This window comes from Quercus lobata, chromosome 6 (assembly GCF_001633185.2).
Source record: "Quercus lobata isolate SW786 chromosome 6, ValleyOak3.0 Primary Assembly, whole genome shotgun sequence".
NCBI lineage: Eukaryota > Viridiplantae > Streptophyta > Magnoliopsida > Fagales > Fagaceae > Quercus > Quercus lobata.
The window spans coordinates 28,241,143-28,264,423 of record NC_044909.1 but is presented as its reverse complement, the minus strand read 5'-3'; the positions used below and the strand labels follow the sequence as shown (position 1 = coordinate 28,264,423).

The window sequence follows — 23,281 nt, the reverse complement described above, 5'->3', positions numbered from 1 at the left end:
CTAGTGACAAATGAAGTCTTCTCTTGATCGGTCTTATCCAGCTTGATTTGGTTGTAACCTGAGAATGCGTCCATGAAACTCAGCAGCTAGTGTCTTGCTGTTGAGTCCACCAAGATGTCATTCCGTGGGAGAGGGTAGATGTCCTTAGGGCAGGCCTTGTTTAGGTCCGTGAAGTCTGCACACATCCTCCACTTTTTGTTGGCCTTCTTGACCATCACCACATTGGCCAACCAGCCAAGGTAGTACACTTCTCATATGAAGTCTGCTTCATGTAATTTGTGAACCTCGTCGGCTATGGCTTCGTCTCGCTCCTGCGCGAACACCCATTTTTTCTGCCGAATGGAAAGGAAAGAGGAAGATACGTTTAATTTATGGACTATGATGGATGGATTAATTCTAGGCATGTCCTCATGGCTCTAGGCAAACACGTCTTGGTTTTCCCTTAGGAATGTTGTAAGCACCTGACAAACTGGCAGGCTAGTCAGAGTGCCGATCCTGGTTGTTCGTTTAGGCCTAGAATAGTCAAGGAGTACTTCTTCAAGTCCTTCCATCGGTTCTGCCACTGTCCGCTGCTCCTCTATACACATAGTTTGCAAATGATCATCCAGTTTCAGCATGGCAATGTAGCATTCGCACGTCGCCACTTGATCTCCTCTTACTTCTCCCACTCCGTACTTAGTGGGGAACTTGATCATCAAATGGTAAGTTGAAGTTACGACTTTCCATGAATTCAAAGTGGGGCGACCCAATATGGCATTGTAAGCGGATGAACAGTCAACAACTAGGAACGTAACATCCTTAGGGATCTGCTATGGGTAATCTCTGACTGTTACAGGCAGATTGATTACTCCTAAGGGTTGTACCCTTGTCCCTTCGAATCTGACGAGCAGCGTGTTGACTGGAATCAGTCGTTCTTTATCAATCCTCATCTACTAGAACGTTGGGTAGTAGAGGATGTTAGCAGAGCTCCCATTGTCCACAAGGACTCAATAGGTGTTGTAATCCCCCATTCGTATGCTAACCACGAGCATATCGTCATGTGGGTGGTGGAGACGTTTGACATCTTCCTCCGTGAATCCAATTACATGGTTGTCAATCCGCGTCATCTTCGGGATGAAACCCGTCAACTGGATGTTTTGAACCATCCGTAGGTAGGTTTTGCAGGCCTTCTTGGATAAGCCAAATGCTGAGGTTCCCCCCTATGATCATCCTTATGTCTCCCAGTGGGGGTCTGGGATGCTCGTTTTCTCTCCGGGCAAGCTTCTCTTAAGGCTGGTCTAGCCCTTCCTTACCAATGAACCTTTGCAATTTCCCTTGCCTGATAAAAGCTTTTATCTGTTACTTTAAATCATAGCAGTCAGATGTATCATGACCATGATCGCGGTGGAAACGGCAATACTTGTCTCTAGACCTCTTGTTAGGGTCTCCCTTCAACTTGTTAGGGAATGTCAGGGCTTCTTTGTCCTTGATCTGCATCAGGACCTAATCAATTGGGGCGTTTAAAGGGATGTTCAGTGGGAGGCTTGGAGCATCTATCTTCCCTTCTGTCTCCCGTCCTAGCTATCTTTCACCCCCTTTTCTACCATGCTTCCTCTTGTCTTTCTCTCTTCTTAAGTTTCTCTTCGCGAGCTAGAAGGGCATCCTCTGCGTTCATGTACTTAGTAGCTCTGTAGAGTACAGCCGACATAGTTTTTGGGTCGTTTTTTTATAAAGAGAATAAAAACTTACCCTTTCGTAGTCCATTCGAAAATGCGGCCATGAGTATCTTGTCGTCAGCTTCATTGATTGAGAGGGCTTCTTTGTTAAAGCTGGTTATGTAAGACCTTAGCGTCTCATCCTCCCATTGCTTGATGCTCATTAGGCATACAGTGGACTTCTTATACATGTGTCCCTCGATAAAGTGAGAGGCAAACTGGGCGCTCAACTCCTTAAAAGTACTAATGGAGTTGGGTGTTAGCCTACTAAACCAAACTTTTACGGGGCCCTTCAGCGTAGTGGGGAAAGCCTTGCACATAATCTCGTCTACCACTCCTTGTAGGTGCATCCAGGTCTTGAAAGACTTCAGGTGATCTAGGGGATCCTTAGATCCGTTGTATCTCTCCACCTGCGACATACGGAACTTCAGTAGAAGGGGGAACGAAGTGACGGGTGTGGTGAAAGGTGAATTAATTCGATGGACCAAGTCATTGAGGTCACTAGACACCCATCCTCTGAGGGCTTTTATCATGAAGTCCATCCGTTCCTTCATCATCTACATCTTCGTGATTATATAAGGGGGAGCTATATCTGTGGCGAATGGATGACCTATATCCTATCACTTTGGTCTACTTGGGGCGTTGCTATCTTTCGACCCATCTTTGTCCTTCCGCTTAGCGCTGATGCCTTTTTGGTCCTCCTCCCGAGTGTTAAGCCCTGCGTTCTTTTGGCGTAGCTGCTCTTCTAGATCATAGTTTTGCTTGGTGAGGTGTTCCACTGCTGTCGCAAGAGTTTGAACTTGTCTCTCAAGGGCTGTGGTTCGTGGCTCGTCACCCTGATGGTTAGTGGTGGTTGCCATCAAACGAGTAAGTACCATGTAACTTTTTTTCTAGGAAGTGTTAAGTACGGCTTGCTTCCTATCACCTTTCCCATAGATGGCACCAACTGATGATACCGAAAATCGTCAGTAAGTCACATTGTCCTCATGTGCTTAAGACAACACTTGCATAACACAGAATAAGAAGACCTTAGGAGAGTATCGGTGTGGTACTGGCCAAAGACCTTCCGAAGGTTAAGTTAGAAAGGTTCTCACAACTCTAGAGTGTTAGAATTGGGTAAATTATGTGTACCTTGATTTTTGAGGGCTTTGGGTTTTTTTAGTAATGTGGAACCGACCTTCGTTTCTTGCATAAGAAGATGTTTTCCTTATGATTAAGATCCTTATAAATGTGTGTATATTGTGGGATTCTTTCCATGTTAGGATTCTCTTAACTAGGGTTAATCGTGGAGTGCAAGATATTTCCATGTGGGGTTTACCCAAGTTATGTGAGTGCCACGTGGCCTTAGTATCTGTCGGCCTTGGGCCCAAGAACCCATAATCCGTCCATATAGAGGGGTCATTCGTCTATTATAGAGAAGGATCCATCCATCATGTGGTCTATCCGTCCATCGCTCTATTTGCTGCCTTGTTCCCGATGGCTCACTAATTCAGTACCGTCAGGTTTATTTAAACGGATTCATCATCCTTGATTTTAATCCTCTTCACTTTTCAAGAGGGAAGGGGGGTATTTGTACCCAAAAAAAAAAAAAAAATTGAGGGGAGTAGGATCCCCAGGGGATGTGCACCTACTGACATAGGTAACTCCCTTTGAGGAATCTTGCTGTCACCTCAGCTTTCTTCTATAAGGCTCTTCATTCTTCCTTTTCCAGATTTTTTTTTTTAATTTTTCCTTTTTCTAACCCTATTTTAGAGGTCTTAGGGAGCTTGAATTTCTTCAAACTTGATATTTTGAAAATTTTTAGATTTCTAGTTTCCATAAGTTCTGGCCTCATACAATTTGAAGCTACGGTTATCAAGATATTGTGCTCGAAAGGGATGTGATGTAGTGTAGAAATTTGTGTGGCACTTTTCTTAGAAAATTAATTCCTTTTAATTTGAAGGGGATATCATCAAGTCCATTTTTTTAGAGTAGCTAATCCATCATACTTCAATGTGTTCTAGGTAGTTCACACCCGTTGTGGCTGAATTTGTATAGTTTATTGCGCGAAAACGCCCCAAAAACAACCATTTTGCCTAAAAAAAATGACATAGTATTTTTATTTAGGATTTTATGTTTTCATGATATTTCATTTGTTTTAACTCCTATTTTGGCCCATGAATGACCGTTATGAAGGAAATTTTATAATGTTTAAGATAGACAAAATTTTATCTCGATCAAATGATCATATTTTTTGGTCAACTTTTTAACAAATCCCAGTTAAGGTTAGTCAACGTTGGTTAAACTTAGCCAAAAATGGCAAGTTTGGAATTTTGAACTCTTGAATCATTAAAATGTTTTATCCAACATCCGATTAGAATAAATAGAATTTTTCCATGTAATTCCTTATTTTCTTATATTCAAAGACAAGATTTTTGCTATTTAAGACTTAAATCGGTATTTTGGCATGCTAATCAAGGATGGACAAAATACGGTATCAACATTGTTGGTATGGCTTAAAATGTTCTTCACTTATTTTCCACAATTTCTGAGCTTAAGAAATCACCAATGCTAAATTCCCATAAACTTCTACTTCTCTCGCCCCTAGTGTGCATAGAGCTTCTAATCTTGTGATACAAGCCTCATACTCGGTCATATTTTTCGTAACTTTGAAACTTAGCTTGACCGCTATTTGTATGTGAGATCCGTCAAGGGTAATAAAAAAATATCCCTATGTTGTTTTCGAATTAGTTCACCACTCCATTGAAGTACATCCTCCATACTCATTGCCCTATATTCAAACATCCGTATTGGGGAACTCTTCCTTATAATACCCACCTTCCATAGGGTTTTCAACCCAAAAATCTAATATAACACTTTTTTTTTATGGTTTTCCTAGCCACATTCTTCAAATTGAATTAAGCTAATAAAACCAACCATCTTGACAATCTTCCACTCAGGGTGGACATTCTCAATTAAATATTTTAAGGGTTACATCCTAGTAATGACCCAATATGATATGACTCAAACACGTATTTTATTCTATATATATAATGGAAAATGTTTGGATCTAAATATATTTGGAACCTTGAGCTCCAACCACTAATAAAAAGATGACATGTGTTGCACATGATTTGGTTGGGTTATATAAGAATGCACCTTACAAGGATAATTGTTATCTTTTTATTGGTGATTTTAATTGAAGGCTGCAAACATTTTTTTTCTTTGCTGAATGGGTTGCAAACATGTTTGAAACCAAATTTTGTACACAAAGAATACTGTGATTGTGAGTATAAGTTAACTGAATTTTTTTTTCAAAATAACACCCATTTTCAAACAATTTTGTTTGTTAGCAAGGTTTCCAAACTATTTATAAAACTAGCATCTTGAGTCTTTTAGACTCGAGTTCACTCTAGCAACTTGAGTCTCTCAAACTCAAGTTCCATGTGGAACTCGAGTCTTACAAACACAAGTTCCCTAATAACCTTGATTTCCCTAAAGAATGAAGCAAGAAGCAAACCAGAAAACTAAAGAATGAAGCAAACCAACAACCTAGAAAAACAAAAATGACGATGCAAGAAAAACAACGAAGCAACAACCAACCCAGAAACAACGAAGCAACAATAAACCCAGATCTGCAACCCCTACGAACCTAGATCTCCCTAACCCAAATCCCTCAGTTCGGATTGCGGCGAAGGCTCTAAGCAACAGTGCCGAAGGCTCCAGGTGAGGGAAATTGGCTTGAATTGAACTTCCATTCCCTCTGCTCTCTGAACTTCCATGGCTGAACCTCCTTAGCCTCCGACAATCATCACCCCCATCGACAATGGTCTGATCTCAACCTCTGCTCTCTAAGCTTTCATGGCTGAGCCTTTGGGTTTGAGCATTTTTTGAATCCTTGATTTGGTCTGGAGAAAAAAGAAAAGAAAAGAAAAGAAAGGAAGAACGCGTACATAGTTTTTGCAAGAATTGGAACTCGAGTGTCTAAAACTTAAGTTCCACATGGATTTTAATCCAAACTCAAGTATTAGAGACTGAAGTTGCTATAGTAAACTCGAGTTTAATAGACTTGAGATGCTAGTTTCTTAAATAGTTTAAAAACATTACTAGCTAACGAAATTGTTTAAAAATAGGTGTTATTTTGAAGAAAAAAAAAAAATCCATAAGTTAACACTATCCATTTTTAAAATAAATAAATACAGTACTTGTCTATTTGGCGAGGGATGGGCTTAAAAAAGGTTTGTGGGCAAAGATATGACACTTGGAATAATCACTCACACTCAATCACCGCTCCGCTCCGCACCACACCACACCCAATCCAAATGGCTTCTCTAATATTTGAATGACTCTCTCTCTCTCTCTCGCGTTTCCATTTTCTTTCTTCCGAAACAACCAAAAAAAATGCCAATAATCAGTAGTACCACAACACTAGGATCAGTCTCTGGCCTGAATTCCTTTCTCTTCACCAGCGATGCCTCCTCCTCCCACACTCCTTCTTCATTCCCTTCTCTCCTAAACTATTCCAATTTCTCAAGACATTCCCACAAATGCAAGAAAAAGTTTTACTCACCTTTTCAAACTCCCAAAGTCTCTCTCTCTGGCAATCCCAAAACCGAGCAACCCGCCTCTGCCTCTGCCAACGCCAACGCCGACGCTACTCAACTTCTTGACGACTCACCAGAATCTGTTCTTAGACAAACTCGGGTGTGTGCGTGTGTGTATGTTTTGTTTTTTGTTTTTTTTTTTTCTTTATATTCTCAATTGGTATTTCTAATTTTAATGATGATACATTATGGAATTATTCTTTACGTTTTTTTTTTTTTTTTTTAATTTTTAATTTTGGCTTATGAATGAGAAAAACTAGTTGATAGGATTGGTAGGTACATCACCATGTATTAGGACACTGATATAGAGAAAGCTAAATAACGATACACAAGCTAATTTGACTAGTAAATTCGTGTAAGTATCATTTGAATGTACCAAGGGATTTGAAGAACAATTGCAAGTAGAAATTGCTTGATACAAGTTTAAAAACACATGATCATTTGGGTTATCAAGATTTTGCTAAAAATAGAAAGAATTACGGAAATCAACCTCTCCCAAAAAAAAAAAAAAAGTCTCAAGGCTACCTACTAATCAACTCTTCCAGACCTTTAAAAACTGGGAGCCTTGTGTACTGGGTATGAGCTTTTAGAAAAAATAGTGATATGATGGATTTGAAATGACATCTTATTCCTAGTCATTTCAAATCTATCCAAAAATTTCATCAATAAATATTATAAAAAAAAAAAAAAATTGTCATTTCATACTCTGTTCAAGTAATTTAAATTAAAAACTTGAAATCTAAATTCTTCTCTGCAAATATCTCAACCCAAATGAACCAGTTTTAAATTTCCGTATGTAAGGCTCCGTTTGTTTCGACTTCAAACGGAATTCAGAAATTCTTTTCCGGAAAATAGCGTGTTTGGTAGGTTAGGAAAATTCGGTCAAACTGAAAATATTTTCAGTTTGACCGTAAAATAAGGCTTCTGAGGCGGAAAACGATTTCAGTCGTTATTTTCACTTCAAATGAATTTCGTGGCTTGCAAAACGCAGAGAGAGGGAGAGAAAAAACAGAACACAACACGCGAGATTGTCACACCCAGTGCTCCGATCCGGCGAACGATCCGGCGAACGAGCGATCGAACCTCACAACCAGAGCGCCGCGAAGATCGCGCCGTCGCGAGATCGCCTTCGACCGAGATCGCGATCGACGGCGCGATCTCGCGATCTCGCGACGCGTCGATCGCGATCGACGCTTCGTGAGATCGCGCCGTCGATCGCGAACCCAGATTCGTCGTCCCTGATCGCCGCAGTCGCAGCACCAATTCGTCGTCCCCGATCGCGATTTGACCGGAATATGATTTTTTTTTTTCTGGGTTTTATTTGTGTTTTGGTGTTCTGTATGATTTTGATTTTTGGTGTTGTTGGGGAGGTGGTGTTGCCGGAGTGTGCTGCCGTGAGTTTGGCGGAGTTTGTAGGAAAATAACATTTTCAACCATACAATCAAACACCAGAAAATATTTTTCACAACATTTTCCATAATGCAACCAAACACTTACAAATATTTTCCTTTCCGGAAAATAACATTTCCGGAAAATAAGTATTTTCCGGAAAATTACTTACATGAAACAAACACAGCCTAAGATGCCAATAGCCTTGTCCCATATGGCACTTCCTCCTCTCACAACTGTAGTTGGAGGGCGACTTTGTTGATTTAAAACCCATTGAGTGCGTGTATAACTTATCAATCACAAAAAAATAAAAATAAAAACTGGTATGCTAGATAGTTTCAAGAAAATGTATATACCATTTATCATAGACCAACTTGAAGCCGTAGTTATGAACTAATCAATTAAGGTGGCAAGAAACTCCATTTGGCTATACATACCTGAAAACTTAGGTGTGACATAGATCTATATTGCATTAGTGCAAAAAGCTTCATTGTTTATTTATTGCATAAGTTTTGTGTCCTGATAGAGTTCACTTTACTTTGTAGTAATTAATCCCATATTTATTTTCTGCAAAGAACTAGAGATCTGCTGATTGGAAGACAGCGACGGCTTATATTGATAGTGGATTCATCTACAAAGGAAGGATTGAAGGTTCTAATGGTGGAGGTTTGCTGGTCCGGTTTTATTCTCTTGTAGGTTTTCTTCCATTCTCACAGTTGAGTCCATCACATTCTTGTAAAGGTACTATTTTTCTTGGTTTCTGGTGGTACTTTGCTCTTGAAAGTTCTTTTCATTTTCCCCTTCGTTCTCTCTCTCTCTCTCTCTCTCTCTCTCTCTCTCACACACGCACACACACATTTCATTTAAGATGTGAATGGTTCAAGTATGTTTCTGTTTTCCTTTAGGTAAGAGAAACCTTTTTAATGCATATACTTTGACATGACTTGTACCATAAATGGGTGAACTTTCCTCCATTTTTTCTTCCAAGCTTCCACCTGTTTAATTATTGCTACTTGGACCAGATGGAAAGGAACATATGTTACTTATGGCATTGATAAATTTTTCCATTAGATTGTCTTTGCTTAGAGTAACACTAGATCAACATGTGTTAGTAAGGTGAATGATGCTTGCTGAAGAGATAGAATTCAATGTGAAATTTTATTAGTATTATTTCTTTCCCTTAGGTTATTTTTATTTGTATTATTATAACTGATGCAATTTTATAAATCAAAGCAAAAAGAATCTTTGAGTTCACAATGATGAACACAAAGGTACAAAGAATACAAAAAATAATCATATGGAAGATCTAAGAGAAGCTAGGATTTTGAAAGTGGAAGAACAATTAGTGAAGTTAGGATGCACAAACACTTTATTTGGAGCGTCATACCCATGTCAGACATGCATCAGACACTTGGTATTCCTCAGACTTTTCTGCATGCGTGTCCGTGCTTATTAGGTGAAACCCCAACACCTTGACCAATCGAAAAGAGTACTCTGAAACACAGATTTTTATTGATCTAAGGAGCTCCAGTGTTTTCAAAAGAACGACAATGCCATTCCTTCCAAACAACTCACATTATGCACCACAAAATTAAGTTCCAAAATTTCAAACCATGCTTCCCAAGCCAATTACTCCACATCATTTATTTCCCTTAGTTATGGAAGACATTGAACAAGTTACTGTAATCATTCATCTCGCTTTAATAATTTTCTTTTGATTTCTTGTTCTGTCATTCTTTTTGCCTTCTCAGTTACTGTAAATGGTCTATGAGCATTTAATACCTATATTTTATGCCTTCTTATTGCTGCCAAACTTGAGAAAGGGGAAATTTTGCATTGAATCTTCTTTCAGAAGTTTCAACATCTATCAGCTCAAAGTCTCATTTATGGAGATAAAATAAAACTATTATCTCTGCCTCCAAATAATGAAAATGTACCAAAATTGTGTTATGTAAACATTTGTAGAAACCCAAAAAACCGTTTATGCAAACTCAATTGCTTGCCAGTGTAACAGTATCACTCTACTTGTTAACAGGTAATGCCATTTCATTGTTGTAAAATTTTTACAAATAATCAAATGTTTAATATTGGTTTTGTCTAGACATGACACATTGTCGTTGAGGACTTTGTTACTTAAAACATCTAAGGCTTAGAGCAAGGTGATGCCATGATATTAGTTTTGATTAAAATATCAAAAAGATTTGTGTTGTATGGGTTAAAATACTGTATATAATGAATTAAATATATCAGGAAACGTTCTCTCGATGGACAGAATATAATTGAACTAAAAAAATAAAAATAATAAATTGGCTATCAAGATGGTAATAATAACTGAAATTACATTTGAACAATTGACAAATAAAAATGATAATGCCTTGAATTTTTATGGCTGAAATACAGATTTACAGCAGTATAACAGCTAACAGCTTCTCTCATTTTCTTATTCCCTCCCACTCCCCCCCCCCCCCCCCCCCCCCCTCTCTCTCTCTCTCTCAGGAGTAATCTACTCCAAGATCTTTGCATGCTCTGTCTGTCATTAATTAAATCTGAACAATTGTTTGGAAAATATTTTGTAATTTCAAGAAGAGAAAGAAACTTGAAAAATTAAACTCTGAACATCTTTTATTTTTTTTGTATGAATGAAAGAATATTTAACCAAGAGGTAACTGATTATGAATCTGACAAAAAGGCAGTACTAGCTGTAAAAGATGACTCTAACTCAAACTGAGACCTAGACTATGGGTTAAGCACGTCAAAAATGATAGTCTACTATGACATAATTTTCTATCCAAAGCAGACTTTCTGATTTTCTTGCAACCAGTAAGCTTCAACCCGAAACCTCTATTATGTTATGGAAAATGGAGTCCTCTGTTCTATAACAACCTGAGTGAATTATCCCATTCCTTTCACCTCTGTACCTGGTTATGTTATGGAAAATGGAGTCCTCTGTTCTACAACGACCTGAGTGAATTCTCCCAGTCCTTTCGCCACTGTACCTGGTACCAACATGTCTCATTCAATAGCCCCTCTCAAATTATTTTTTGGAAAACCATATTCCTAATACAAGCAATCTAAGCTTTCCTTGCTATCCCATAGCACTTCCATAGAAAATACAAGTATCACGTTACCTGGTCCCTATTAGCCAATCTGTTCTGCATGATAAGCCAAGCGAAGAAGCTTTGTCTTGGAATTTTCTTAATACAATTTCATCATCTCCTTCATGCATCTGCCTTGTTTCTAGTTTTTAGTAGTAAAGTCTCCTTTAAAAGAAAAACAGATCCCTGAGACCAAATCTATTTTATTTCAAACTTTTTCAAGTTATCTCTCCCCATCCCCCAAGTGGATATATGTTTACTGTTCATTTCAATGGATTTTGTGTTTCTAACTTCCTATACAGTGGCAAGTGAACTTTAAATTGCTAACATACGGTAAAATTTCTTGATGACATTTAATGTAGATCCAAGCAAAACTATACATGAGATTGCTAAGGGTTTAACTGGTTCAGATATTTCCATGAAGGTAATTAACTCATTTACCCATATTACTTGTAATTTTCTAAAATTTTAATGTTTGCCTCCTATATCAATTGTCTCTAAGTATGCCTCATATATAACGAGTGATATATAATGTTTAGATTCTTATTGTCTCTTTGTGAATATTTCTATGTTCTTCAAGATGAGTGTTCATTAAGTTTTAAACCATAAAGAGGGGTAAAATCTTTGCTTGCTTGTTAATTCAAAGGAGGTGGGTAGTCTTCAAAGCCGTATGATCAGTCCTCTGACCATAAAAAACAACAGGCTAAACTGTGAGGTTCTATGATGGCAATAAAAGGGCAATTAATTTGTTGTCAAAATTTAAGGGGTTCCCTTTGGAATGGTAACAATATAGAATAGGTTGTGGTTTAAACAATCTATACCATCTATGGACTTACGAGGTGAAATAGTTTACTTGTCTGCAGATGATGTGTATATTAGGCATGTAGCAAACTCATTCTTTGTGCAGATGACTTTTATTAATATTAATATCTTACGTTGATTTTAGTGCTTGCAATATTCCAAAGGTTCTCACAGAAAAATTAGGTGTCTATTGATCAAGATGCTCAGCTTCCAGGTTGAGTTTAGAAGTGTGCTGTTTTTACTTTTAGTGGTTGAAATCAAGGGAGGAGAGTAAAAGAGAGTACAGAATGGATAGATTGTGTTCCATTTTCAAGTGTTAATCTTTTTGGTTAACTGATAGATGCAACATTACAGTAGCAACAAAATTTTCCAGAGTGCATCTCAACCTTATACTCTCATTATTTGGGACATTTTGTTGAAAATGTCAGATTGCTTTTGGCACCTTAACAAAATGTGCTCTTGAGCTATGTACTTGTAAAGGTGCAACCATATACTCTCATTATTTTCCCTCTCTCTAAGGTAACTGGCAGTTGGTTGAGTCTTCATCTTATGTCTGCCAATCATATTTGCTGCTTTTGAATGCTCTTAATTCAATTATTTCTATTCTATTTGACCTTGCTCTCAAACATAGAAAAACGAATAAAAGAATAGGATTTTCCTTAGAAAATGTCTCTTAAGGTTGGTTATTCTCTGAAAATGTGCGATCCTTATGATATGTTTTTACCCCTTGAAAACTCTTACAGTGATCAAAGATTTTTACCTTTCTACCTTCTTCCAGTATAGTAATTAAAGAATTCTTCTTAATATAGATACTACCTTAGTTTCTTGTTATATTAGGTAATCCAAGCGGATGAGGAGAACAAGAAACTGATATTCTCTGAAAAGGAAGCTGTCTGGTCTCAGTTTTCTGAACAAGTTAATGTAGGGGATATTTTTGAAGCAAGAGTGGGCTCTGTTGAAGATTATGGAGCCTTTATCCATTTACAATTTCCTGATGGTATATGCTATTTTGATACTTGTGTTTCTTGTTTTCCATTGTATTTCTATTGGCAAAAAAGTTGTAAGTGGCAATGTGGCATCTTAAAACTATGATGCAGGTTTGTATCATCTCACTGGCCTAGTGCATGTCTCAGAGGTTTCTTGGGATTTAGTTCAGGATGTAAGAGACATCCTAAGTGAAGGTGATGAAGTAAGGGTGAAAGTTATAAGTGTTGATAGGTTAGTTTGCAGCACTTCTTTCCTGATTTTCACTATTTTTCTCGTTTAATTAATGGATATATCTATGACCAAGTCTCAAGTAATAATGCCAAATCCTAATGTACTAATGCAGATTATTAACTTAGTTGTATTTTCTTTTATACCTAATACTTACATGCGCATTTTCACCTACAAGTTAGGCCACGTCATAAAAGCACACATGTAGCTTTTTTCAATTGTGAATTTGAACTAATTAATTGAGCAAGCACTTCATATGTAAATGCAAAACATGCACTTTTTTATCCAAATGCGGTTATATTTTTTTTTAATCTTTATTTAATTTTTGTTTTCTTTTTTTTGTATTTATATATTTTCTTTGGAAGTGTTTGTTGGAGGTTGAAGTAATGTCGGTAGAACTCCACAGAAATGCCATTTTTATTTTCATGCACTAGGTTTTGATAATTTGATTGAAAAAGAAATTATTGCCAATGAGGTTTCCCTTTTTTTTCTTGCCTGAACAATGGAAAATGTCCTGAGGCTGGGTAGTTGCTAACTATCCTGTGGTGTGTTCTGGATATATCCACAGCAGATCTGTTTGACTCAATGAATATGGTATTCTGGTTTTGGGATGTGTATGGTGATCGTAGTCCTCAAGGAAAGATATATTCCCACTTGGGTCTTATTCCCTTAATATCTAAGATCCCAAATATCAATGCTATCCAACTATACCCTGGGAAGATTTCTCAAACACAAAATGGGAAGTTATTTCGGATAACAGGCAAACATTTGTACAATCATCAAACATATTGTCTGTTTCTGAATATTGTGAGAAATAGTGAAAAAAGAAAAAAAAAAAAGAAAAAAAAAAAGATTTTTCTGTCTTCCTCTAAAAGAGCTTCCACTGTACATGTGAAATTTGCATGTCTCCATAAGTGCCTTCTTGACAAACATGTTCTTCAGCTATTTTCTGACTTTTGTCTTGAGTGGTCACATTTAGGAGGCTATATTGCTGGGTCATCTTTCTTGAACTTCCTGTGCTCTGATTCTTTATGCAGCTAAATTGATAAATCAATAGATGGCGCAATACAGTAAGAGTGCTTGATAATATAGAAGGTTTCTGAAGGTAATTTGAAATGCACTGGGTAATGGAAGAATTTAGGTTGCTTTATTAATTATTGATGTAGGAAAATTGGGGAAATTAGTCTACGTATATGATGCAGGGCAATTTCAAGTAGCTATATCCTAATCCTCTTGTAAATAGTCAGTTAGTTAGTTAGATGATTGCTTAAGCATTAGCCAATAGGATTTAGACACTTGTCAACCATCTAGAGGTTGCCAATGCCAAAAACCTAGTATAAGCAGTGGAATGTATGCTCTTTGTAAATCAGTTTTGGTAATTGAATAAATTGTTAGACTTTGTGTGCTATTTGGAACTGTGTGTTCTTGCAGAGGTACTTATCCACCTATCATTGTGTTCTAAGCAACTCAGCCCTTTCATTATTTCTAAACCATACACAATCGGCCCATCATATTTCCTGCTTCAATTTGGTATGGTTAGGCTTTGGCCAATCACATGGCAGCCACTTGATTAAGGGTGTCCACGGGTCGGGTTTGTGCTCAACCCGCGACCAACCCAATGACATTGAGTTTCCAGTGAGAAGACCTGCTGCCAACCGCAGAAACCCACGGGTCAAGTCAGATTGGACTCGGTTGGTTGGCGGTCGGGTTGGTCGAAGCTGAGAAGATGCTGCTGGAGGTTCAAATCGGTGGCAATCTGCATTTTTTAGCCGATCTTCGTCGGATTTGAGCAAATCCCACTATATTTGAGCAAAATAACACCAGATCTTTACCGGATTTGAGCAAAACCCACTGGATTTTAGCAAAAAACTATCAGATTTTTTTCGGATTTGAGAAAAACTCACTAGATTTGTGCTGTATTTGAGCAAAACCCACTAGATTGTGGCCGGATATGAGTGAAAACGATGAGATTTGACCAAAAACCACAAGATCTTCATTGGATTTGAGCGAAAATCAGTATGTTTTATCGGGGGTAGATCTAGCCTTTTAGCCGGTCAGATTGGGTGGCTCGGGTTTTGGAGAAGGAGATCTGCCACCCGACCCGTTGATGTCGGTTTTGGACCTTTGAGACCCGCCGCCCACTGCCTTTATCCTCAAGTTGGGCGGTTTTGGTTCGGGTGGCTCTAGGTCGGACGGGTTTTGCGGGTCATAGGTGGGTGTGGACAGCCCTACACATGGTGGGTTCTTGTAACTAACTCAGTAGCTTGCTTATGTAACTATAAATAAGGAAGGCTGCCCTCATTGTAACTAGTTGAATTTGAATCCAAGAAATCTGCCTATGAGGTATTATTCCAAGAGTGTTTCTCTTGAAGAGCTAGTTCATTCTTTCTTTTCTCTAAGCAACTTAGCTTTCTAAATCATCTTTCCTTTTCACCATTTTTTCCTCCATCAATATGCTTGTGGTGGGATTATAATTACAATAATTTGTGGGTCTAGGGTTTATAGTTTAAAATGGTTATGGCTCAAATTGACTATACTTGGATAGCATGGGAAATCCTGAAGCAAACAAGCTGAAATATAATTATAGACAGGAGTTGTGTTTAGGAATTAAATGGTATTTTGATGAGTTATTTGATGGCTATTTGGTAGACAAAGTATTCGGGGTTTTAAGGTTTTGATAAGTGAGAGAAAGGGCGTGATTTGGGGTGGTTAGGAATAAGGAAATGAGGGAAATTTACAGTGTAAGGGCTGTGTCAACATACCCGTGAATCTAAGAAGTGTGGAGACACGTCATGACTTTTCTTGAAAAACTAGGACCCAAAAATTAGTCAGGATTCACAATGGGTGGGGAGCCCATGGTGTATAGGAGGTGACTTAAATGTCACTAGATTTCAAAATGAGAAAGTGGGAGCTATAAGCAGAACCTAAGCAATGTGGGACTTTTCATATTTTATTTCTGGACATTGTTTGGTGAATCTTTCTCTAGAAATGGGATTTTTCACTTGGTGAAACACTCAAGAATCTCCGTCTCTATCTACAGGCAAGTATTCTAGTTTTGCTTCCATTGAATTCACCTATTAAATATTAATTTGTTTCATGGTCTTATCTGTTCCTCTATGGTTTGGGAAAAAAGCCTTTGCTTGGAATCTATATTTTAGTCAACATGATCTTGGAAGAGAAATTTTGTAGAGATGTAGTAGGATTTTGACTTTGCTACCAAATTGGAGAAATATGTCTACACGTGCTAATGGTGGGTAGTGGGTTACAACAATTTGTGCCCGGTTCAAAATGGGGGTTTTGGTATCTTGATTTAGCTCTTGGGGGGTGTTGGTGTTCAAACAGAGTGCAGGGGCCTTAATGGGGTAGGTATGTGGAAATATATCAGGAAAGAGTGGGACACTTTTCATTGTTTTGTTAACTCTAAGGTGGGGGGCCCAGAATTGTATGGTATAGCTCATAATAAGGATTCTTAAGTGGCTGAACTGGCATCTTTTTCATAGAATAGTTTCAGCTAGAATATTAGATTTATTCAACTGGTTCAAGGCTAGGAGTTAGAATCGGTTACCTCTTTTATGGACCTCATATATTCTGGCTCATTGAGATGAAATGGGGAGGATAAATTATGTTGGAAACTCTCTCCTTGGGGGTGTTCGAATTCAGATTTTATTATAGAGCTCTACAACCCTCTAATTCTCGATCCTTTCCATGGAAGCCATTGTGGAAATCAAAAGTACCTACAAAAATTAGTTTCTTCCTTTGGACTAAAGCGTTGGATAAAATTTTGACTGTTGATATTTTGCAGAGGCGGCAAGTGGTGGTGGTGGATTGGTGTTGTATGTGTAAAAGGAATGGGGAGAATATTAATCACTTACTCCTACATTGCCCTTTAGCTTGTGAGTTATGAAATATAGTGTGTTCACTCTTTGGGGTGCATTGGGCCATGTTGCATGGTGTTGTGGAGCTTCTTACTAGTTGGTCAGGCAAGTTTAAAAGACGCAAAGCTATGGTGATTTGGAGTATGCCTCATTGCCTCTTGGGTTATTTGGATTGAAAGGCACGTACTTTTGAAAGGAATGAAAGATCGATTCACAATTTGAAGCTTAAATTCTTTCACTCTATTCAATTGGCCAAATGCTTCGGGTGTTTCTACTTTCTATTCTTTGCAAGATTTACTTGATTTTTGTACTTTCCTTTCTAGTTTTTTTTTTTTTTCCCCCTTCCTGTGTGCTTTAATTTCATTGTATTGTTCTCTTTTCTTTATCAATGAAGTTAATTACTTATCAAAAAAAAAAAAAAAAAATTGTGGGACTAGGGTTTAGAGTTTTAGAATTAAGGGGTATGGTTCAAAATTGATTTAACTTTGATAAGATGAGGAAAAGGATCAAGAAATCCTTTTCCATAAGCAAAAATGTTGTTAGGAAATTATGGACAACAATTATGTTTAGGAATTAAATGGCTTATGAGTTATTTGATGGCTACTATGGAAGGGAAATTAAAGGCCAGGGCCTTGAATACTGAATGTTCCTTATCAATCAACTCTATCTTATTTAGGGGTCAAGCCTTGGTGCGATGGCAAGTGCCTTCCACCAAAAGCGTTAGGTCACGGGTTTGATTCCAAGAATTAGCTTCCAAAAAATTTTGGGGATAAGGCTACCTACCAATCACCTCTCTTAGAGCTTGCGAAAGTGGGAGTTTTGTGTACTAGGTACGACATTTTAGCTCTATATTATTTGAGTATAATAACAAACTTATATAGACTCAAAATATAGACTTTTACTATAGAACTAAACTTCCTACATTGTTTTGTAAACTAAATCGTAATTGAATTGAACCACAATCCACACATAAAGACCCATAAGCTAGATATGACTCGCCTATATATAAAATAAATCCCAAGGCCCATAACTATGACTCACAACTTACAATGACAATTAAACACAACAAAAAAAAAAAAACCTAGACAATTGACTAGAAAAATCAAATAAAATGCTAAGAACCAAATTCATTACCATAAGCACTATTCTTGAGGCTCCCAAGGAGGATATTTTTTCTTGGGGAAATAACACTTTACCACTCTAAATATACCTCTAATTACACTTTGCACCATAAATTTTCAAAATGCACGGTTACCACCCTAAACTGTAACTCATGTCTCACTTTGCACACCACTATCAATTGGGCTGTTAACTTGGATAGAAAAGCATGGCACCACGTGAAAAGATCTGATTACCTCTCTTCTCAATCCCTTAAAAACAAAAGAGAAATTACATTTTATCACCCTAAACTATACTCCTGATTATATTTTGCACTCTTAATTTTGGTATTTCGTCCTAAATAACAGCAAAATTGACGGCATGTGTTAACTGTGCATTTTTAAAGTTTATGGTGCAAAATGTAATTTGGGTTATAATTTAGGATGGTAAAGTATAATTACCCATTTTTTCTCTAATCACACTTTGATTATGCCATCAATTGTGATTCTAGGTGTTTGGTCTATATCTAGCTATTAGGATCATGTTAGGAACTCAAAATAGTTCAAAAGAAAGCAGAATTAGGGCAAACATAGGAAGTGTCAATCAGCACTCAAAGTGTCCCAATTGGCATTTCAAGGCCTCCGATTGTTACTATGTGCCTTTATTGCCCAAAATGCATTCCAACTCAGCCCAAGCCAAGTCCAAGAGACTCTTGCATGTTGGAGACATCTAGCAATCAGTTTAAGGCTGGAATTAGAATTTTAATCCGTGTGGAAATATGATTGGGCATATTTCCAAGAGTTGGTTATGGTTTGAGTTAGTTAGAAGTTAGTTCGAGTTTGTTTTGCAAGTGCACATGTAACACATTAAATGCATTTTGAGGTTCTATATAGCATGTCTAAAGAGTGATCCAGTAGTAATGAGCCATGTGTGGTCAATGAGAACGAGGCAAGGAGTGTATAAAAGTAGTTATGTAACCCTCATAAACAATGAAGTCTAATCAATTTGTTGCTGATGCAGGAAAAAAATAAAAGAACAAGAAAATTAAATGCTAAACCTAAGAATCAGCACTTAGGTCGCTTGGAATCAGCATCAAGCTAAACCCTTAGGAATCAGCACCTAAGGCGTTAAGAGTCAACACCTAACAATTGGAAAAAGTATCCAATCTCAATTTCATTAATCACATCTATTCTCAAATACAAATAAACTAGACTCTTATATAAAGCTAGAACTGGGAAAATAAAGAGATAAAGATAACAACATACCAAAACTAATCCTAAGTGAACTCAAATACTAATCCCTATCTAATCTCAAATCTAATCCTTATCCAAAGATAAATACAAAAATCTGAAAATATAAATTCTAAAATAATTTTGGTTTTGCTCCTGCATTAGTTGCCTTTGTGCATGTTTCTCTCTAGTCTTTTCTTTTTCTTGGTGGTAGAGATACCCTTAAAGTAGTCTCATCAAGTTTTATAATTGGAGAAGGTCACTCTCTCAAAGAAGTCACAAGTTCAATTGATCTTCAATTCCATGCAATCCATCATCCAACCCAAAACAAATCGGGAGTAAGGCTGCCTACCATGATCTTGCCTGGATCCTACAAAAGTGGGATATTTGTGCATTGGGTACAATCATCATCCAACCCAAAACCCTAATCAAGCACTCATGCAAAGTCATTACCAACAGAAACCCTAGAACTCTCTAAACACCGACCCTCATATTTCCATCATCAAGAACAATTAGAAATCCCTTAGACCCAAAACCCTAAGCCAATCCAAATCCTAAAATCCTAAAGAAGCCTACCTATCAAAAATCCGAAAGAGACCATTTGAATCATCAAGGAACCCTAATCCTTAATTGTGCTCCTTATAATAGCTCCACTTGAACCTCAACCTTCTCATGCCAGCTAATCCAGAATGTTCAAATCATGTCATGATGTACGGATGAACTCTCACCAATCCAAATCTCTATATAATGAAATTGCCCATGGGGTCCACATTTTCAATTCCACTATGAAAATTCCTTACAATTGATCATCTTTTTCCATAGTTAGAAACCTTGGTAATTTTAATAAATGCCCTGTTGGGATAATGGTAATGGAGATATGCTACAAAAAGAAATCTGCTTTAGAGAAGAGGAGTACGGCTAATCACAGGAATGGGGTTAGTGATTTTCTGCTACAACGAGGGGACCCAATGTAGTGATCCTGTAGAAGCATATTAGGAGTGATTGGAAAAACAAGCATCCCTGATTTAAATTTGGAGATGGTATTTGCATTCATTTTGGTATGATTTATGGTGTGGGGATTTACCTTTGAAGTCCTTTTTCCATTGTTATTTGCATTGCAATGGATAAGGGTGTAACAGTTGCATATTATTAATGTTGTGTTCATTGGTGTCCAAATTTTCATGAGCATTGCAAGACTACGAAATGCAATCAATAATTTCTTTGATTTACTATATTCCAAGCAGGTTACTATGATAGAGTTAGAGACAAACAGTTTGGAGTTTGTATCTTCATATTATCAGGTTGCAGGTTGAGTGATCCGTAGCATTCCATTTGGATGGTAAAAGTTCCATCAAAGGGAGATGGTTTTCTCCTTGGTCGGGACTTATTTCAGTTATGCTGGAGTTGGTTGAGGGTTTATAGCGGAGTTGGACAAATTGTTTTGAAAGGCATTGGAATAGTATTATTTGGAATTCCATCCCACTTTGTCTTGTGGTGTATTTGGAGGGAGAGAAATGCTTGTTCTTTTGAAGAAAATGAACTCATGGTGATGGATTTGAAGTCTTAATTTCTCAGTTCACTCTATTAACACAGGCTATAGTGGATTTTGCTTCACTGCCATTTTTAGTGTTGGGATCTTTGTGACTTTAGATCCTAGGAATTTCAACTCTTAGATCCTAGGGATACACCCTTTTTTCTTGAATGAATTTATTACTAAATTGCTAAATCTCATTTCATTTGATAGAGGAATCATAAGGCTACTGTATTTTGAAAGGGAAAAAGTTGTTAATTATCAATAGTTATCAATAGCGCGCTATACTTTTCCTATTGCCTGTCCTGTTATACAATGAATTTAACTTTTTGCTGCAACCTTGTGCGTTTTTGACTAAGAATCTATGCAGAAAAAAGACAAGGATTACCCTGTCAATCAAGCAGTTGGAGGAAGATCCACTTCTAGAAACTTTAGACAAAGTTATACCTCAGGTTTGTAATAGGATATCATCTTATTTTTCCTTGAGCATGCTCTTGACTGCACCCATATTTACTGAAAAAAGAACCTTTCCATTGTTAATGAAAATTAAATGTACAGGATATCTCTGCTGTTCCTGATTCTTTGAGCAATAGCAATATCAGTGACATTGAACCGCTTCCAGGCCTTGAAACAATTTTTGAAGAACTACTACGGGAAGATGGGTATGAATTCATGATTGCTTGACTTATGAAGAAATGTTTCTGAAGGTTCAGTGGCTTTAATTGCTGTGTATGTCTAAACTTATTTTTTTTATTCATGTTGAATGAAAATTGATTACTTTAACCCTTCCATTGTTGATCTTATCGTTATAGTGGGTGTTCTAAATTTTGGTACATTAAATTTATCCCCTGTATTCCAGCCCATGTTTACCTCAAAATAGATGTCTTAACTCCACATTTCTGAATTGTTTTAAGAATGTTGCTGTTTACAACTAGAATGTGAGCCAATATCAAACTTTAAAGATTTAATTTTGCATTAAATCTCAATTCTTGGTTTTTTTTAAATATTGCTAGATCCATTTTGTCAGTGGGCTAGCAACCTTTGAAGATTTAGTTTTGCTATGCAGAGAAGAGCCACTAGAGAAGGGATATTTATAGTATCAAAAGAGAAGAAGAAGGGATGTTTGTCAATATCAACACACACACACACACACACAAAAGGAAGAAGAAGAAGAACCGTATTTGCTTACTGTTACAGTTAGGGAAAATTTTTTTTTAATAAAATAAAACTTTCTCAAAATCAAATTTATGCTATCTTTTATGACATAGTTTGCATAGGTATGAGTTTTTGTTAGTATTAAGTCCTGTAAAGTTTGTTCATTTGAAACACAAATCTAAATTTAGTGAAGAAGATAGAGAGATTATGCTATTTTTTTAGAGGAGTTCTATGTATTTAACTAGAATCCATTTTTGAGAACATTTTTGTTTTTTGTTTTTTTTGGTTAGTATCACTCACTAATGGTTTCAAAGTTGGTCAAACTGGTGTATCTTGGATTTTTTACCAAGAATGGTAAGAAGGTTGGGGCTCCTTTAAGACCTTGATTTATTGTGGTTTTAGGTCCCGTATTTCCATATCAAGCTAACTTTCTTTAGATGAGTAGACTCAGAAAACAAGCCTATTTGGGGCTATAACTTTGGAGAAATAAAATTTGGTGGGTACTTATGCCCTTTTTCTGTCTCTCTCACCCACACAAACCCAATCACTGGCTTAGGCAATTACTTGTGCCTTGATGCCTATAAGTCAGAACTTGCTAGCCTGTTTTCTTCTTGAATTTTTGGGTAAAGGAAAGGAATTTTTGGTTTCAGTAACTGAGTAAGGTTTTTTTCCTGCATATGGTCCAGAGTAGATGATGTGAGAATCAGTAGACAAGGGTTTGAGAAACGGGTGGTTTCACAAGATCTGCAGCTTTGGCTTTCAAATGTAAGACACTTGTGTACATGAAATAATCTCGTTTGTATACATCTTCATTTTAATGTTTACAACTTTGTCATGTTGCATTATTGTAGGCACCACCCACTAACCAGAAGTTCACTCTCCTTGCTCGTGCTGGAAGGCAGGCAAGTTTCATTGTAGCTTCCTTCCCCCCACTCTCTCTCTCTCTCTCTCTCTCTGAGTCCTTTTATCTTCTGTCTGTTCAGGTTCAGGAAATACATCTAACAACATCACTTGATCAGGAAGGCATCAAAAGGGCATTGCAGCGAGCATTAGAACGTGTGCCTTGATTTTAAATTGTGTTCCATTCTCTGATTATTTAATCATTGTGGTTTTTCTGTACAGAAGTTATTGTCAATTTATAATTTGGCCATTTTAAATTATAATGTTCTGTTAGTTATATTCCCAAAACACTTTCTGTTTTTCATACCTTTCCTTAGAGCTAGAAACTGACAAAAAATTCTACAAAAACTCAAAAATTTCATTAACGTACTTCATAGAATAAAGACTGCATAGCAAATATAACACGGAAGAATTCAACCCATCTTGGTAAATCATATAACAAATTCTATGGTTAATCTCATATATCTGATTTTTATAATGGAGTATATAGGGCATTAGATACTGCCTAGTTCTAATCTAGTTATGAAGGCAAAAAAGCAGATTGGAAAATAAAATTTAGCCCTAGGCCCTTATCATTTTGACTTAGACATTTTCTTGTACACTTTGAAGGTGATCCAAAATCAAGCTAAAATTTAAACCATATAAACTATATCACAAGATCAAAGTGAATCCTAATATCCTCTAGAATGAAGTGCAATTGGCACCAATTAGAACAT

The 23,281-nt window shown here is 37.1% G+C and overlaps 1 protein-coding gene across 3 annotated transcripts; it reads left to right on the top strand.

Moving 5' to 3' along the window:
* The first annotated feature begins 5,970 nt into the window (after window positions 1–5,970).
* On the top strand, window positions 5,971–22,871 carry LOC115950737 (30S ribosomal protein S1, chloroplastic). 3 transcript variants are annotated; one of them, XM_031067972.1, is made up of 10 exons: window positions 5,972–6,377; window positions 8,248–8,407; window positions 11,124–11,185; window positions 12,400–12,559; window positions 12,660–12,780; window positions 20,881–20,962; window positions 21,069–21,172; window positions 22,352–22,430; window positions 22,517–22,567; window positions 22,649–22,871. In XM_031067972.1, exons 1-10 carry the CDS (start codon window positions 6,075–6,077, stop codon window positions 22,730–22,732), a joined length of 1,206 nt encoding a protein of 401 aa, XP_030923832.1. In that variant the 5' UTR covers window positions 5,972–6,074; the 3' UTR covers window positions 22,733–22,871. The 3 variants fall into 3 exon arrangements, with proteins under 3 accessions (XP_030923834.1, XP_030923833.1, XP_030923832.1); XM_031067974.1 differs by lacking the exons at window positions 22,517–22,567; window positions 22,649–22,871 and having other exon boundaries at window positions 5,971–6,377; window positions 21,069–21,217; window positions 22,352–22,431; XM_031067973.1 differs by lacking the exons at window positions 22,517–22,567; window positions 22,649–22,871 and having other exon boundaries at window positions 5,971–6,377; window positions 21,069–21,239.
* The last annotated feature ends 410 nt before the right edge of the window (window positions 22,872–23,281 follow it).